At 43.1% G+C, this 17,656-nt stretch overlaps 1 protein-coding gene across 1 annotated transcript; it reads right to left on the reverse strand.

Annotated features, from left to right (window-relative positions):
* Positions 1-1,287: 1,287 nt before the first annotated feature.
* On the reverse strand, positions 1,288-15,879 carry LOC146964083 (uncharacterized). The gene is made up of 11 exons (XM_085767506.1): positions 15,613-15,879; positions 13,482-14,126; positions 13,219-13,271; positions 6,483-7,027; positions 6,065-6,161; positions 5,851-5,917; positions 5,385-5,445; positions 4,958-5,054; positions 3,140-3,256; positions 2,993-3,052; positions 1,288-2,767 (listed from the first exon to the last, which is right to left on the reverse strand). The coding sequence occupies exons 1-11, from the start codon at positions 15,650-15,652 to the stop codon at positions 2,678-2,680; spliced, it is 1,872 nt and encodes a 623-aa protein (XP_085623632.1). The 5' UTR covers positions 15,653-15,879; the 3' UTR covers positions 1,288-2,677.
* Between the last annotated feature and the right edge of the window lie 1,777 nt (positions 15,880-17,656).

The raw sequence follows: 17,656 nt of genomic DNA on the forward strand, positions 1-17,656 counted from the left end.
TATACAAGCACAACTGACCTGAACTGTGTGTGACAAAACTCCACCTCCTGTCCTCACACCTACACCCCCTCACATGTTCACACACACTGTTACGCACACAAGGATGTGGACACATTATTATTACACGTATATTCTGTGTCACACACAATGGATAAGTGGAGGGGTAGGGGTGGGGGGCTTCGCACACGCCTTTGCCCAGGGGGGAAGCATCTCATCTGTCTATTCAGTGTGACAATTCCCAGTCCAGTCCAAAAGCACAGAGACTCTCTGGCGTTAGTGTATCCGTGCTGGGAAGGAAGCACATCTCGAGTGGCAGAGGGAACACAACACTGTCTGTGATACGTAACACAAAGCCATCTGGGAGTTGAATTCTTGGCATGAAAACAGAGGCTTCTAGCTGAATCTTAACTGTTTTTGTAAACATTTTGAGAGTAAAACCTTCTCCTTGGAGAACAAATCCCCGTTATCACACTTCAGCTATCTGGTAAACAGGTTTGACATTTTAATTACTTTGCGACAATGCGGGGTGTCAAGACGGCAGAGGAGTGGGGTGATAATGAGAGTTTATCTTGGGAGAATAATGTGGATGGTGGAAGGAAAACACAGTTAACTTTGTCCAAATGCTCAGTCCAAAAAAAAGTTATTTCTACCATCGCTGGTTTAAACTTGAGTAAATGTCACTGTTGTGCACTGTATGCCAGAGTGACACAAAAATACAGGTTACGCACAGGATTAGTGACTAGAATAGCAGGACAGAGGAGAGTAGCTGACATTGTGGGGCCACGTTTTAACCACTGAGCAGTGATTATAATTTTCTCTAGGGAACATGATGGAACAGGCTCAATGACAACCTGCATGCACACTTTATCACCCATAGGAGGCAGCAAACTCAAGGCTAACTAATCACATTAAAGCTAAACCTAAACTGGAAGAGGTGGGAGTACTTGACTTAGCCAAAAAGCCAACAAAAGGGAAATATCTGATCACATGTTTACACAATAGTCACACATTATTATTTGTTTCATATTAATATTTTATTTCTTTGGTATCATGCTTTTTTTCACACTAGTTACATATGAACATGTTTTACAATATAAAAAGGCACATCCGTCCAACATTTGGCACATACGACTTTGGCCACAAACTCGGCTTCAAACATGTCGTTACCTGGTGTTTCGTTTCTCAGCACTGGTGAAGTATGACAGTGTGTTTTTGTGCATCTGTGAGAATGCAGGTGGAACGTGACATTGTGTTGAAACTGGATGTGCAAACTTGTGTCAGCTCATATTCTTTTTGCTCTATGTCACTCCTGCAATGCACGTCCCTGAGCACCTGAACAGCACTGGCCCACTTGTGATAACATGGAGGCACTTTTTGAGTTATGGATTTTAAAACGTTTACTGTCACTAAAAAAGAGAGAGAGAAATTTTTAACTTGGACAAATGTTCTGACTGGTCTGCAGCCTTGCCACATAATACTACTGAGCTTTCATCAAGACCACAGCAGTTCTGTCAAAACTGTACATTACATTCTTACACCATCAAAAGTGCTGACAAAGTGCATATTTACAGAGAGCTAAAAGGGTCAGGAGCAAATGGAATCTTTGCAAAGTATCACATACAAGGTTAAAAGGCAAAAAATATATATATATTTGAAGAAAACATGTCTTTGACAAAAAACATGTTGTAATACAGTACTTTCTGCCAGTGAAGTACCAGTGTGGAGACATATACAGCAAATCACTCTGTACATACACCATACTCCACATACTCTGAATTTCTACTAAAGGGGGTCATATCCTTTACCCTTTGCATTCAAAAAGGCAGCATTTTGTTAATTGTTCCCTCCCCCTCCTCAGTTGGTCAGATGCTCACCTCTGCATATTTCACTCAACTGGATAAGCCGTCTACTTTCACTGTGTCTGAACTCTTCAGACTACATATTGTATGTGAAATGCCAGCTGATTAAGAATAAGAAATGTTGAAATACTGACTGTGGAGGTGGTGGGAACAAACCACTCAAACAAAATAGATTTTCACCACACCACCTCCACAGTCTTTACCTGAACAGTTTCCTATGACAGCAAACAAAGGAGAAGAGGGAGAAGACAACTTCATCCCACAACAGCAAATTAAAACTCCAAAATTATTATTTCTTAGAAAAAGGTCTGGTTCGACATTAAGCCTTTGTATGTTATCGTTACAAACTCAGGATGAAATACGTCTAAAGGACTAAACAAAGACTTTCATCCAATGTAGCTGTGAGAATTTGACTGAAAGTAAACACAATTATTGAGTAAATATCTTAACTTTTTCCAACGTTAAACCCTTTTCTTGCCTAAGCTGCAGAATCACATTAAAAGTTAATGGAAATCACCAGAGAAGAAAAAGCTGATGTTCATCAGGGTTTCTATTCTCTATTTATGATGGCTTCTTCTCACTGTTATTGTTGTTTCTACAACTATCTGCATTTTAACGGCAAGAAAAAATAATATTTTCATGTTAAAGGTTGCAAATTGAAGCTTTTAACGTCTCATTATTGCTCAAACAGAAGAACGGCTCCTCCAGTTTCCAGCACCTGCTAAAGGTGTGGTATAGTATTCAGGGAACCATTGTTGTGTTTCCTTTGATGAGTCCTTAGGGATCCAGTATGGATTGTCTGTCAGTACCTGAAGCAGTCACATCTCAAAATGGCGATACACGTTCTCCACGTAGCTCAGGACCCTTTGCCAGTCAGGACCACCTGCCCTCAGCATCTCCTCCACCGTCTGCCGGACAATGATTTCAAATAGGTTTATAACCTCAAACTCAACCTCAGGTCAGATGTTCCTTTGCTGTTACATTGCTTGTAAAACGCAACAGCTCAGATTCAGATATTTTTATTCATGTACTTAGCAAAAAAATGTCTTACAGATGAGCAGTTGCAACAGATGTACATGAAAGGGAACCCCACAGAAGTAGAAACTGCTTATAAATAGGGGACCAGCTCTTACCAGGGTTTGTGTAATCCCAACAGTCTCCCCTGTTTTGAATGCCAGACTGAGATTCTCCTTCTGCAAAGAAAAGAAGAATGAATCAATAACCTGAACACCATAAATCAAACGGTCCTGTTCATTTGCACAGGCAGGGACATTTCCTACCTTGTTCTCTGGAGTCATAGTGCTATAAGGGATGTGAGAGGGGAGGTAGGTGTGGTAGACAGCGCAGAAGGCCAGACCATCAGCCCAGCTGCTGCTGAAGTTGGTGATGTCAATATTCTGCAACAAAAATGAAAGACAGGATAGGAAATGGAAAGGAGGTCCAGTGGTTTTAGTTTTAATGGAGAGAACTGGAATTCTAATTGTTTTTATTTTATTTTTATTTTATAAAAGCAATGTGACATCTTGCTAGGGCTGAACCCTAAGAAAGACAGCACACACACACACACACACTACACAACACACACACACACACACACACACTACAATTCATGCGAAGCACCAAGTTGATATTCTTCCTTTGAACAACAACAACAACAACAACAACAACAACGTCTGGAAGTGAGACCACTGTTCAAATAGACTCAGCGAGACACTGTCCGGGCAGCAGTTGGTAAAGCAGATTTCAAAAATGGTCAAAATGTCAGAAATTCTAATATCTAAACAAAAATCTGATAATACATAAATTGCATCTTGACAGCATGGAAATGTTGGTGATTTGTTTTGAGCAATAAGTGTTTTGCTTCTCAAGAGAAAATGTGATGTTTAAAAATGTCACTCTTACATTGACTCCAGTTGTTCCCATGAGAGCAGAATTCAAAATGTTCTCAAAAATTCAGTTTTTGAGATAAAATTCTGATATTTGCTGAACTTCATCAACCATGACTATTTTGACAATGACAATGACATGACAATTTTTTTCAGGAAGATTGAAAATGTATTTAGCAGGAATTAGATCATATATGTTTACAGTACTGTTTACAGTCAAACGTTTTCATGCACTGTAGGCTCAATTTTTGATTAATCAAAAATCCGAGAAACAAGTTTTGTGGAGCACAGTTTGACGATGCTCTCCAGCAAGTTTGGTGACAATTGAGCATAAATTGTGGGAGGAGATACATTTTAAAAGTTTTACAGTTATTGAAAAAAACAGAGTGATGGACTTCATAATTTGTATTGAGTCTAAATGAACAAAAGTTTCAGCAGTGTCTGGGCTACATTGTGGTGAAGTTTCAAAACTGTAGCATCTACCGTTGGTTTGGTAGGAATTTTTAAATTTTTTAAACGCAAAATGCAAAAAATGTTTCAGTCTAGTTTTAAAGTGATACGCCAACTTTTTTTTTTTCGTGTCTTACCTCACTCCCGAGTTCATGACAAGCAGATAGACACCATCCTTTCGACTGTGCGTGCAGTAACAAGGGAGATTAGCTTAGCTCAAACACTGGAAGTGTATAGGAAGGGTTAGCCTGCCTCCTACCCAAACCGAAATCAGCAGTCAGAAGCTGGTTTAATTTTAGCTCTAAACTCTGTAAATATATCACTTTATCAACATTACAAACATTTTTAGGCGAGAAAGTAGCTGTTTAGATCAGCAGTGTGTCGTTAATTTGTCCAAATATCAGCTGTTTACAATTTTGTTCGGACGAATTCGGCGCTACTCAAGCTAGCCGTTGTGACCAACACACTTCCAGTTACTTGCGGTTACTTTCACAAAATAAAAACACCCGTTGCCCTTTACATACAGAAGTGCTTTTACTTTGAAATAGGAAGCTAACCTACCCTCGATGTAGCTGGCTTGAACCAAAATAAACCATCTTTGCTTGAACCGCTCTTCCTCGTTACTGCACGCACAGTCGAAAGGATGGTGTCTATCTGCTTGTCATGGACTCGGGAGTGAGGCAAGACACGTAAAAAAAAAAAAAAAAGTTGGCGTATCCCTTAAGAAAAGCATATGTACTAATGTACAAATCCAGGATTCACCTTATAGCCTTGGGTTCGGATCTGACACCAGCGGAGCAGTGAGTTTCTCTTGGAGCCTCCATGGCGACGCAGCAGTGGATTGAAACCATCTTGGGACCTGGCAACAAGACACAAACTGCTCAGGGCTTCAGATTTTTTATTTTCAAATTACAGGAGTGCTTGTTATGATTTTGTAGAAGTAGACAAGTAGACAATATTTTCACATACAGTAGTTAACTGTTGTACTGAAAGAAAAACTTCAAACGGTGATTCAGGTGAGAGAAGTGTTTTGGCCCCAATATTGAGGTTTAAAAGTTCAGCAGACAAATGTACTTGGGTCAAAACAATTTATTAGTTTTACACAGGATGTAGCAATTAGGTTGGTCTCTTGGAAACAATGGTCCATCAGAGTGTGTGTGTGTGTGTTTGTGGGACTGATTGGACTCACTTGGGGGGAGCTAACTCGGTGAGGGCAGAGTTGTACTTGTTCAGAGACTCCTCACGTTTTCCTGCAACGACAAGCAGCCATACTGCCTTACAGCCAGTCACAATAACAAACAAGCAGCACTGAAAGAAGAGATGTTGAGTTACACAACCAGTGACCCATCTACATGTTTAAAGCCACATTCATTCTTTTTTTCTTCTTTTTCATTGCCTTTGCAGGGACATTGCTTTGCTTCTTTGAGCATTACTAGTATCAAATATCATGCAACACAATAATGATAAACAATCAGCTATGTGTGTGCACTTGGTTTGGCCTTATGCACACACACACACACACACAACAGGGAGCCTTAAATTGCTCAACAGCACCACAAGTGGTCAAAGGTTCCACATGGTGCCTTTAACACTTAAAAAGTTAAAAAAAAAAACATATGACATATTATACACAAACGTTTTGCACACACACTCACCTATGTCACTGCTTGATCTGCTGTCTTGCCAATCCAGACTTTTTCGGCCTCTTAGTTGCCCCAGGTTCTTGAAGACAAACAGAATTGATACAAATTAGGGCAAAATCGTTGCATGAACTGATTAAGTCCACAGGCACCTACTGTACTGGCTAACAACCAGAAACAAAGAAAGAACTAACAAGTAACCACTAGTGAAGAAGACAAATTATCTCACCTTGTTCGTGGGTCCAAGTGTTGTGGCAGTGTTGGACTGAGAGGTCCCATTCTGCGTGTTGAGGGAGTCTGAAGAGGCAGGTAGTCTGGACAGGCTTCTGTAATATTACAATACACAGCGAAGAGTTTTAGTGTTTTTGATGGCATTTTTTCCTGGGCAGCTATTCCACTCAGCTGCAGCCAAGTGGCCACGTAAAAGCCTGTGGATTGAGTGCAACACATTCAGAAGAGGCCACAATCACAGACCTGACCAAATTTGGCAATTGTTATTCATTTCTGTATGCGATGTCAGAGACAAAAAATGTTTAAGACGGGAAAGAGCCTTTGTTTTTAAATATCTGACTGTCTGACCACACAAAGTGACGCATCAGTAATGTGCTGCAGAAATTCTTGTGTATTCTTAAAATAGTTTCTCGCACCTTGATCTCTCCGTGGGACCGGTCCTCCGTGTCTCCGTGGACCGCAACTCTTCTCCACTCCTGTCCTCATTGGTTACGTTTCTCAGGTAACGTTTGGCCACATCCTTACAGCCCGTCCTCGCCTCCTCGCTGACGACATTCTTCGTCACGTCATTCTCGCTTCTGCTCTCCGTCAACTCCCGTCCTGACCGGTACGCAGCTCTATCCGTGCCCCTCTGGGTCCCTTCTTTGCTGTCAGACGTGTTGTTTGCTTCTGCGTTGGGCCTCTCTGGTTCCTGACATGAAGCCTGAGCATCAGTTTTGCTCTGAGCCTGGGTGAGAGCTGCCAGTTGCTGCCTACTCTCCTTTAACTCCCCTCTCAGAGTGACCAGCTGCACATCAGCCTCCTTCTGTCTCTGCTGGGCCGCAGCCAGCTCCCTCTCCACATCCTTGTGCACCGCTCGAAGCGCCGTCAGCTCCTCTTCTGCCTCGGCTCTCAGGCGGTCTGCCACTGACACCGCCACCTGGAGGTCAGCCTGGAACTGCAGCCATTCCCCACGCTCCGTCTGGAAGGTAAACAACAGTGCACAACGTGTTCACATGGAAAAACGTTTCACTCCATCTGAAGATGCTTTGTAGCAACACAGGCTGACATTTAACGCGCCTTGTTTTTCTTAAAAGATTGATGCTGGCACAGAATTAGCAACACGACAGCTCATCTGACATTTTTTTTTTTTTTTTAAGTATATTTTTTTGGCGTTTTTGCCTTTATTTGATAGTGCATAGTGAGAAAGACAGGAAAGGGGGAGGCAGAGAGAGGGGGAATGACATGCAGGAAAGGTCTGCCCGACACGGGATTCGAACCGGGGACGCCTGCGTTGAGGACTGTAGCCTCTACATATGGGGCGGCCACCTTAACCACTGCGCCACGCACCGCCCCATCTGACATTTATTTTGAAAGATTTCGTCACTGATGTCACCTCTCAAAACAGATCCAGCCACTTTATACACACTTGAAGTCATTTGCAAAAGTCATATTAAACTTAATCATATAAATCATTTCTAACAACACCATCTTGGAATCCTGTAAAACCTCTGTGTGGCTGTACATGATCATGTTACCATGGTCGCCATCTAAGGTTAATGTGGTAGCAGGGAAATGACATTAGTCATAACACGAGTCACAGTACTGGACATTTTATACAAATATGCTGACATGATGACACAGAAATGTGAAAGGATTACCAACAACATCACAGCTCATCCTGACCCCTGGCGTGAAAAACATTTTCTTATTTAAATCTGCTCCTCAATAATACATGCAGCTCATGTTGTCATTGCAGTATTGTATAAACAAGCTGCAACACTAAGACAAGGATTATTGTGCTGTCAGTCATTTTCCCGCAATCATTCCATACACAGGATTAAAACGGGCATTTTTTTAAACCCAATCTGGGTCTGACTGCCAAAAGCAGACATAGTTGAACCCTCAGTAGACAATGACTAATCAAATCAAATCAAATGAGCAACATTAGGAGAGCAACTCATTAGGACAACTCATTAGGAGGCTACAAGTTGAACTAAACTGAACTGAACGGCAAGCCTCAGCAAGCAGAGAGGAATGGCAGTGGCAAGTCATCTCTAATGAGGCAAAAAGGTTTTTATTCATATCTTCTAAAATCAACTAACCAAGAATGTGAAAAAAACAAAAAAACAACCCCAAACAAGTCTGGACGACGACAGACAGAACGCATTTAAGCAACATTTTGGGAGCATTGTGAAATTGGCTCCTGTATCACCATTCCTGTGGTTCATTGAGTGTTTTTCTTGCTACCCACTGTCACCCATTAGAAATGAGCTGCACTTCTTAGATGAGAAACTTCCACTAAAACAGAGATTTGATTTCAAGATCAGCGGTAACCAAAAGGAGACTCGCACCCAATGAAGCCATGAGGTAAACAATACAAGTATTAAAACATTTTTAGGCGACCGCAATAAACAGAGAGAGGGGGAATGTGAAAAGGGAAAAGAAGATTAGAAGGACAATAAAAGTAGTTGGAATCACACTGATTTAATAGAGGAAGCGTACAGGACTGTGGAGCAATGTTAGAAAGAGTGATGAGAGGGAGACTGTTGAGGAGCGGAAAGGTTGGGAAGGTTGGTAATTAGATGAAGAATGGATAGAGATGTGGAGGAGGAGGAAGAAGAGGAGGAGGCGCTATCCGAGCCAAGTCTCTCCCTCATCTGACCAGTGACTCAAGACCACAGCTGGACCCGATTATCCTCGAAGCTGACACACACACACACACACACACACACATCATATTTCCCCCTTTCTCTCCCACACATTCACCTCCCTTATTGTTTTACCTCACCACCAAACCACATTGTTCAGTTTTCTCACACACTGAAAGTACTTAGGAGCACACAACCTCCTGGCAACACGCGTCAAATGAATAGCAGGGTAGTGGGCCTCTGTTTGTAGTTCTATATTAAGGAATACTAAAAAAAAAAAATTCCCACTACGACTTTGAGGATGTTGTCTTCAGAGTCATTGCTATCTGCGCGTGGACAATCCAACTGGAGCATGTCTGTTTAAGGAAACAGGAAGGGGCGCTCCTCCATTTGCACTGAGATAAGGGCGGGGATTGTCAGTCTTGAGACACACACGCTCGCTACGTCCTTCGAGACCTGACCTAGTGCCCCACTGCAGGACCAGATGTGGTGTCCAGCACTCACACTGCACACACAGATACACTTGTTGTCAGTACTGTTGATTCACATCTGATTTCCTGACAGTTCTTGGAAAGCATCCAACACACTTGGAGATTGTGTACTGTGTGTGTTCAAACCATCTGTCCCCATTTCACCTCCACGCCCAGTCTTTCTAACACATACTTGGGGAAACATCCCAACTCTGGAATGGCTGCTCTTTTCAGCCTTTCAGTCTGTGATGTGCATTCAAAAAAAATGTAAAACACACTCTTGTGTCTGTAAAGAGACAAATCGGTAACTCTATAGCTGCAACTGCACGGCACAAAATGGCCAAAATATCTGCAGAATGGCTACTAAAAGAACCTCAGAGAGCTTACAAGTTGCATTATCTAAATGTCCTCAGACCTAAAGGAAACAGGTCCAGTGTGGTTTACTCAAATGTATGCAAATTTGACACAGCCCTTTCCTCCAAGTCACACCAGTTTTAAGTCTGGTTTCCCAGTGAGGAGAAAACCTAGAGATCATTCCAGGAAGTCTCCGGCAGCGTTCACCTGGAACTGATTCCTAAGCAGGGCTTTGAGATCAATGAAATGTCCAGGAGGGAGCACAAATCTGACATGCCACCCACTAGTCAGCTATGAATGGAGTGTTTTCATTTTTGTTGGTTAAGACAATTGGAGACTGGTGGTGCACATTAAGTACACACAGATGGTACATTGGATAACATCCTTTAGTAGTTTGCACATTGGGTAATCATGTGTCTGTTCTCAGAGTTCAGTTTAACTACAGTACGTCAGGAATACAATACATTGTGACTGTTGGACAGACAAAGGGTGACAGAGACTTTTGGGAAAGTGGGGATGAAGAGAGATGAAGAGGCTAAGCTGATAGAATGTGACTGGAAGAATAATGGCTACGTAAATTACTAAAAAAACAAAAAAACAGGAGGTCAAAGCTACAGGGGAAAAGAGCTTAAGCAATTTGGGGTCAGATGAAAAGATGGATGGAACCGGAAGAAAAGACGTGGGCAGGAGGGAGCAAGATAGAGTAGGGGTGAGGAGAAGACAGACAGAAGAAGGGGTGGGGCATTGCAGCAGAAGTTGTAGGGTACTTTTGTTTTGAGTTCTTGTTCTCGGGAGGGAGCGGTCAGATCTCTAATGGAGAAAGAATGAGGGAATGAAGAAAAGGCAGAGAGGCACAGCAAGGGAAGGAGGGGGAGGAGGGCGGAGGGGGTCTTTCCTACAAAAAGCTAAAACCAATTGTACTCTCCAAGACTGTCAATGCATCTGTACGTGTCTGTGAGCCCTCTGTCCTCACGTGTAGCACACACACAGAAACACATGGCCACAGCTAGTCACCCCCCACCCCCGACCCTACCCCACCCCACACAGCACAGCACAAAACAAAACAAGTTTTGTCTCCCGAACAGCCGAATGTGAACCCCCTCCTCTGCACTGCACTGCACTCCCCCCCCTCCACTCTGGCTCTACAGTACACAAAAAAGGCTCCCAGGACAGGAGCTTGCTTATATTGCCCTATGGAGGGCCCATGTAAACACAGTGTTGGATTTTTAATACATGGCTACCTCTCAGTACTACACCACAGTCTCTCTGAGGTTGAGCTGGTCTGCGTGAAGCTTATATTTCCTCGTCCTTGTGGGAATGTGGGAAAGCGGACGATAGGGGAAGGAAAGACAGGAGGGAGCAGGGATAGAATATCAAGTGGAGAAAGATGTGACACCACCGAGGTGTGGAGGAGAAGCAGTCGAGTGCATGTGCATCAAATTAGTACTCGTTTGTAATATGATGCAATTAAAACAAATCTGATTCCAGGACAAAACAGGAGAATAACAGAAGACACAGAGGGAAGAAAAGAAGGGGAAGGAGATGGTGTTGAGGGAGGCACACTGTAGGTCATATTCCAGCTGTTGTAATCTGTGGCAGATCTAGAGGAAGCTGGGAGCCTCTGGCTACAATCCTCATAAGGGAGGGTCAGGCATTGGAACGAATGAACGACTGACAGGAAATTACCACAGAATATCACCATCCTCAGAAGAGCATGAAACGCCTGAGCAATCGGGCTGGAGAATGTTTTTTGTTTCATTCTGGATGGTTTATCCAACTTTAAATTTGGGACCTAATAATGGTCTAAAATAACCAGACTGGACAAGCATCTTCTGCCAGGAAAGGAAACATTAAAACATGTTAAAGTTTTGGTGTAGTTGCATTTTCACCCTCTTCATTATTTAAGCAGCCAACATTGAAACAGTGCCTCTGCTTTCACATAGAGCTACCACATGCAACCATGTTTGATCTGTTCTGTAAGTATGAGCTGAAAGAAAGTTCAAAAGAAGATGATCTCAAAGATTTTCCTCTTCTGGGCCTCTCAGGAGAAGCAGAGGACAGGAAGACCTTCATTAGCAGAGCTAGAACTCCCAGGGGGCCGAACGGGGCCCATTTTAGGGCCTATTGTGATTGGGAGGTGGGGGTGGTTTGGTGTTATCTCTTGGATGAAAGGTCACAACTAGTACAGTGGAAAAATTGAGCTAGATTCAAAAAAGTACGTTTCAGTGGGAAAAGCAGCACAAACTTTGACATGAACACTCAGAATGAGTTCCTTTTACAGGACTGAGGCATTTTCTCCTTCAGCATGGTCTCTAATTGATTGTCATGCTTTTGATTTTCAATGGCACAAATGTATGTCAGTAGTTTTAAGAAAAAGTGATCCTTGTTTAAAGCCAGGGGCTGTCAGTGTTGCAGGCTGTAACTGTAAGAATAGCTAGACGACATAAGACCTACTAGCTACAGTGTAACTAAACTATTGTTAGCTTCATGGGTTTCATGAAACATCTGTCCCTGGCAAACTTAAAGTCCCCCTAAAGAGGCATTTTAAAATTCATAAAAATGCTAGTCTGCTATGACTATGTTTTGATCAAAATTGTTTTCCCACAAAAAAGTTGTTCTCATAAACTAAAAACACGTCTACTATTTCTCCCTCATTGAAAAATCCAGGTTACATGAATATTCATGAGTATGCAAATGTGTCACGACTTGCACCCGCCCACCGCCCCCGGGTTTACTCGGTAACGGCGGTGCACATCAGCGGGGGCAGGGGAGACAGAGGGCGATATTTAAAAAATCAAGCTCACAATTGGATTTGCACCCTGGTCTCCCACATTCAAGGCAGCAATAATGTCCCCTGGCCACGTCATCCACTGAGACTGTTGTTGAACATGTAGCTGTATGTGAAGTGTCACCATCACAGTGAACAACAAATGAGATGCAAAAAAAATCTACGGGATTGGTAGCTACTAGCTAGGGATTCTGACGTATTAAACCTGACTTGGTGCTGAAAAACTGAATGCAACTTTTTCAGACTCTGGCTTTGAAACCGCATTTTCAAATCTAAAATGCTCAGTTATGGCATGCATCAGCAACTTTGCTGCTGAAATGTCTTGTAGCAGAACCCAAACACTACACTGACATGTTAATAATTTTTTTTTTAAAATCAATTTTTGGGTTAGGGGGTCTTTAAATGTTTCTGGCTGAATTATTTTACCACTGTGTTTACACCTATGTTGTTTTCTGTATCGTTTTTGCAGCTGTAGCTTCCCTTGCCACCGTTATCACTCACAAGTTTGACAACAGGTTAGTGAAACCCTCGTCTACTGCCACTTAGCCAAGATGGCTACCATTGAAGATGAGAAGTGTCCAGCATTTCACATGCAATATGTTGTTATGATCACACAACCCAGGAACATATAGTGCACTGCATGTTGCTAATGTTGTCGGTGTTGAACACACTTATGCACGCAAAATAGCAAGGGCAAGTATGGAAAAAAATATTTGACTAGAACCACAGTAATGTGTCCAGGTCTGGTCCCATTAAAGTTGCCAAGCTAGAGTAATAGTGAGCAACTGAGGTTAGTAGGAGGGACTTAGCAAATGACCACTTAACCTTCATATCACATACCAAACAACTTGTGAAGAGGAAAGTGTGTCAGTGTATTCAAAAACAAAGAATGAATTGGAACACATCTCACCTGCAATGTATTCTTCAAAGTCTTCACCTCTGTCAGTAAATGTTTCAGTATTTCTGAGGAAAGGACACAAAAATGTCAGAAGACATCACATGCATATGTATGAAATACAAAGTCATGCAGTAATGTCAAAGACACAGATATGCCCTTTAATAGAGGAACCAAACTGCATGAGCTGTAGTGATCAAACAACCTTCAAAAAATTCTGTTCGACCAAAAGTTATGAAAAATATTGTAGTATAGCAACATAGTATATGCTGTTTCACCTGCTGTGTTTGTGGCCCCATCCTGACTGGCAGTGATACCCAGTGATGTCCTACACTCCTCCAGCAGCTTCTCCAGTTCCTCACCGTGGCCGTCCCCAGCTTCAGGGCGAGCCAGTAAAGACTGGCTCAAACCACTGTCCCTTTCTCTCCAGTCCTGGCCTGAAGAGCTGCCAACCAAAGGTGAGGCACTACACAGAGAGGAAGGGCTCTTTGACGGGCTGACGGCCACAGTCTTCCCATGGGAACCTGGAGTCCTTGGAGTGGAGGTTGGGGGACCTCCGTTCCTGCCCAAAGAAGCATTTCCTTTAACCACAATAGCTCCTGGCTTGTTGCGCACTGGACTAAGTCCAGGGCCAGCGGCTGAGCTCTTAGAACCGAGTGGTGAATGAGGCCTCCAGTTAGGAGTGGGACTAGAAGTGTTGGGGGAGGTTGGGGTGCTTGGGGTGCTGCTGGTGGTGGTGGAGTTGGGCTGTGACTTCTTCCCAGTGGATGTGACAACAGGAACTGGAGGTGGAGGTAAAACTGGGGCTGCAAGGGAAGACTGAGGCGAGGTAGGCTGAAGGAGTTGGGGGACACCAGGGATGAAAGCTGGCACATCACTTTGTGGAGAAGCAGGGGGAGTGTGGAAACTCTCCCCATGGGCCCCTACAGAAAAAAAACATTAAATTCAGATAGGATAAGGATGGCAAATACATATTTCAAAAGGCCCTCAAGACATGTTTTAGGCTTACTGGATACAAGATGCTTCATGCTCATCTTTAACTCTGATCTGAGGTATAGAGAAACTTCCTCCATTTAGACGAAAGTGAAAACACTTTGCACAATGAAACTCATAGCATTTTTTCATGATTATTTGTTAAGCTTCTGTGTAATTGCAAGAAACACTGAGAGACAAGGCCAGACAGCTGGATCACGGACAGAATGACAAGAGGAAACAGCTCAGTGGTCACTAATGGCATGTTTAAACTGAAAACAACATTCAGGGAGGTGACCAGAACAACAAGGCCTTCATTGCCCTGCAGACTTCCAGGCCATGCCCCTGAAGACATTTAATAGAGACATTCCTCTTGTGCTGCTCATCCGCAATTCTGCTGTGACACTCATTCTGCTAATTCAGGAACACACACAAACACAGAGAGGACAACTTTTATATATAGACGAATCTGCAGCAGGGGGCTGCAAATACATTTCTAGACTTGACATAGTAACAATAACACAAGTGATTTTTACTTTTTGACTCAGCGTTCCTTTGCCCAACTAATAATAACTTCAGAAGCTATGGGAACCGTCGGACATTGTGTCTCCGTCTTTTCTTTCCTCCTTTCCCTTGTTTGGACAAAAGCCTCACTGCAAGCAAAATGAGTGTGCTTTTTTTAAAGTGATGTAAGAGCAGCAGTCAAACATTAGCAAAGTTATGCACCACCTGCTGTAAGGCCAAATCACTGGAGAAGAATGACAGGATTGTCTAATAACTTTCTCATACCACCCCTGCGTCTTATTTCTTCATTCCAACCCTTAATGTGCTCGTCCAACCATGGGTGGCAGATTGACTGAATGAGAGAGAGAGTGGTATGTGTGTGTGTGTGTGTTCATTCAGGTTTGTGTGGGTGTGTGTGTCAGATAGCATTAGGCTTCCTATGATTAATCCGCTGCCCTTGTGCTGAGCTGGGGAATTCTGCCGATTCATCACAGCTGGCCTGGCGGGGCCAGAACAAATCACATAGGGACGCGAGGAGAATGACCACTCACCGAGCAACACACAGGAGGGCTGCCAAGATTCCTCCTACTGCTCAACACACACACATACACTCGTCTCTTTCCGCTCGCTTCCCCTTTTGTTGCCTTGAATTTCCTTATTTTCCCTCATCCAGCCTCTTTCTTGGGGAATTCTACTGCAGTACCCTCCCTCCTCCTGTACATGTCATCCTCCTTCTTCTGCTCTGCAAGCCTCTTCCTGCTAGATAAGTCATAGCCTTGAGATGTGATGACTTTATCTCAAAGAATAAGAAACACACACACACAGCCAGCCTTTTGCTTCCTGACATGGAACCGATGTTAGGATGCAGACACAGCAAAGAAGATTCAAAGTCAGTGATCTGACCAATACTAAAGAGTGTGTGTGCTGACATACCTGTGAGTCCATGGCCGTCCTTGCTGGAAAAGTTGCCCATACTGCAGTAATGGGGTGTGGGCCACTGATGCGGCCCTGCAGGTGCTTGTTGCTTTTTTCACTCAGCCCACACCAAAGAGGCACTGTAGAGGTGATCTACACACACACACACACACACACAGGACATCCAGTAAGATGATGGATGAAGTCATGCACTTGTGCACTGTTATCCAGCTGAAACATAATCCAGTCTGAACAGAACCAACTCTGTCCCTCAAAGTTCCTGCTGGACTGGGGAGAGAACAGAGAGCTCACGCTGCTCATTTGAATGCTAAGAAAATCTCAGAGTGTTTGGAGGCTGAGCCACAGGGGAGAGATCAGCAGCAGGAGCAGGACACTCCGGTGTTTATGACCACATGTGCCAAACAAAAAGCATTGGCAGTGGCACATGAGGTTAAAATGCATCTGAAAGAAAAACAACTGTGCACAAGAGAAATGCGCCAAAACCAACACAAAAGCCGCACATTCCGCGCCATCGAGACAACAAAACTAGTCCCAAGTTATCAAAACAATTTTGGTAATAAAAACACAAATCTGATAACAACTTGACAGTTTAGTTCCGCAGGCACAAAGCCTACTTTGACACACAGACACAAAAGCCAGAAGGAAATGCGCATCCAAAAGTTTGAAAACGTGTTTAGATTAAGTAGAAGTACCTAGGCTTTTATCGCTAACTTCATTTAAACTCGTGGCTTTAATTTGAAGAGTGATGAAGAAAAAGTGGGTACAAACCGCTAAAAAACGCGCAAATGAATCCAAGATGTTCCGCTCAGAGTTTTGAGAACTGTTCCTCTCTCCACGCTTTGCTTCCTCCAGCGCTGCTCAACCAAGCGCACTGCCCTGCTGTGTCTTCACCGGGGAGAGAGGGAATGGCTGCTGGAGAAATGCCCCTGCATTTGCGATGAAAAACTAAGATTAACGCACGCAACATTTCACAACTGTTGAAAAAAAAATATCTAATCGCTACAGGGTAAACAGAAGGAGGACGTTTTTTTTTCTTCTTAATCTTCACTGCAAAGCAAAGAGAAAAAAAAAAAACACTCAACAACAATAATGAGCGGTGGCACCGGTGTCGGCTGGAGGTGTCCACTGGGGGGCACAGTTAGGCTGCGTGAGGGACCTGTTGCCTCCGGGAGGTGGTGGCCCTCTTCACTCACCTCCTGGTTTATCGTGGAGCTGACTCACAGGCTGGCGACCCACTGACCTACTGTAGCCTACCGTCCACTCCACAGCTCTAGGCTGAGACACTGCGGCTGCGGCTGTTTAACACACTGAGCGTTGATGAGGCTCCCGCATCATTTAAGTATGATGGTGATGAGCTAAAACTGCACTTTATATGTGCTAAACGCTAATAAAAACACTGCGACTCTGTGGTTTAATTGTTCTAGTTAAACAAGACAAAGGCACAGGGCAATTAGCCTACACCTAACGCATTGGTCACGTTATGACTTAATTGCAGGTTACATTGAGGTCAATCTGATTAAACCACCCTGTTGTCATTTGTTGCCAACTGGATGTTTGGGATTTGCGATGTGGCAAAGATAGATAGATAGATAGATAGATAGATAGATAGATAGATAGATAGATAGATAGATAGATAGATAGATAGATAGATAGATAGATAGATAGATAGATAGATAGATAGATAGATAGATAGATAGATAGATAGATAGATAATTTATTAGTACAGACTCTGGGTCCAGTTAAAAATACAACAATACTACAACAACAGACAACAACAACATACGGGGTAGCCTAGCAGCCCCTTATTAAAAGACACTTATACCAGTGTTTCCAGAGCAGTGACGTGTAACGTGTGGCACTAAATGCAACATTTGTCAGTTCACAATCTGATTTTCTGAGTTGTTTAGGCGACAAATGAACTTATAGCCTACATGATATTTCTTAAGACAGACTGGAGAGTGTTGACTCGAGCATTCACAAACATTTCAGTGGCGCTGGTCCATCTGGGCTGTTTTAACAAGATTCTCAAAGAGTCATTATA

The sequence above is a fragment of the Trachurus japonicus genome, chromosome 22 (assembly GCF_045865225.1).
Source record: "Trachurus japonicus isolate A0001 chromosome 22, Traja_1.0".
Classification (NCBI taxonomy): Eukaryota; Metazoa; Chordata; class Actinopteri; order Carangiformes; family Carangidae; genus Trachurus; species Trachurus japonicus.

Excerpts from the sequence above, each read along its gene's own strand:
- LOC146964083 (XM_085767506.1), bottom strand. The coding sequence starts at position 15,652 with ATGGGCAACTTTTCCAGCAAGGACGGCCATGGACTCACAG. Across the intron at positions 3,053-3,139 it reads CTATGACTCCAGAGAACAAG|AAGGAGAATCTCAGTCTGGC; the intron begins GTAGGAAATGTC and ends TTTTCTTTGCAG. Across the intron at positions 2,768-2,992 it reads TTGGGATTACACAAACCCTG|ACGGTGGAGGAGATGCTGAG; the intron begins GTAAGAGCTGGT and ends ATTGTCCGGCAG.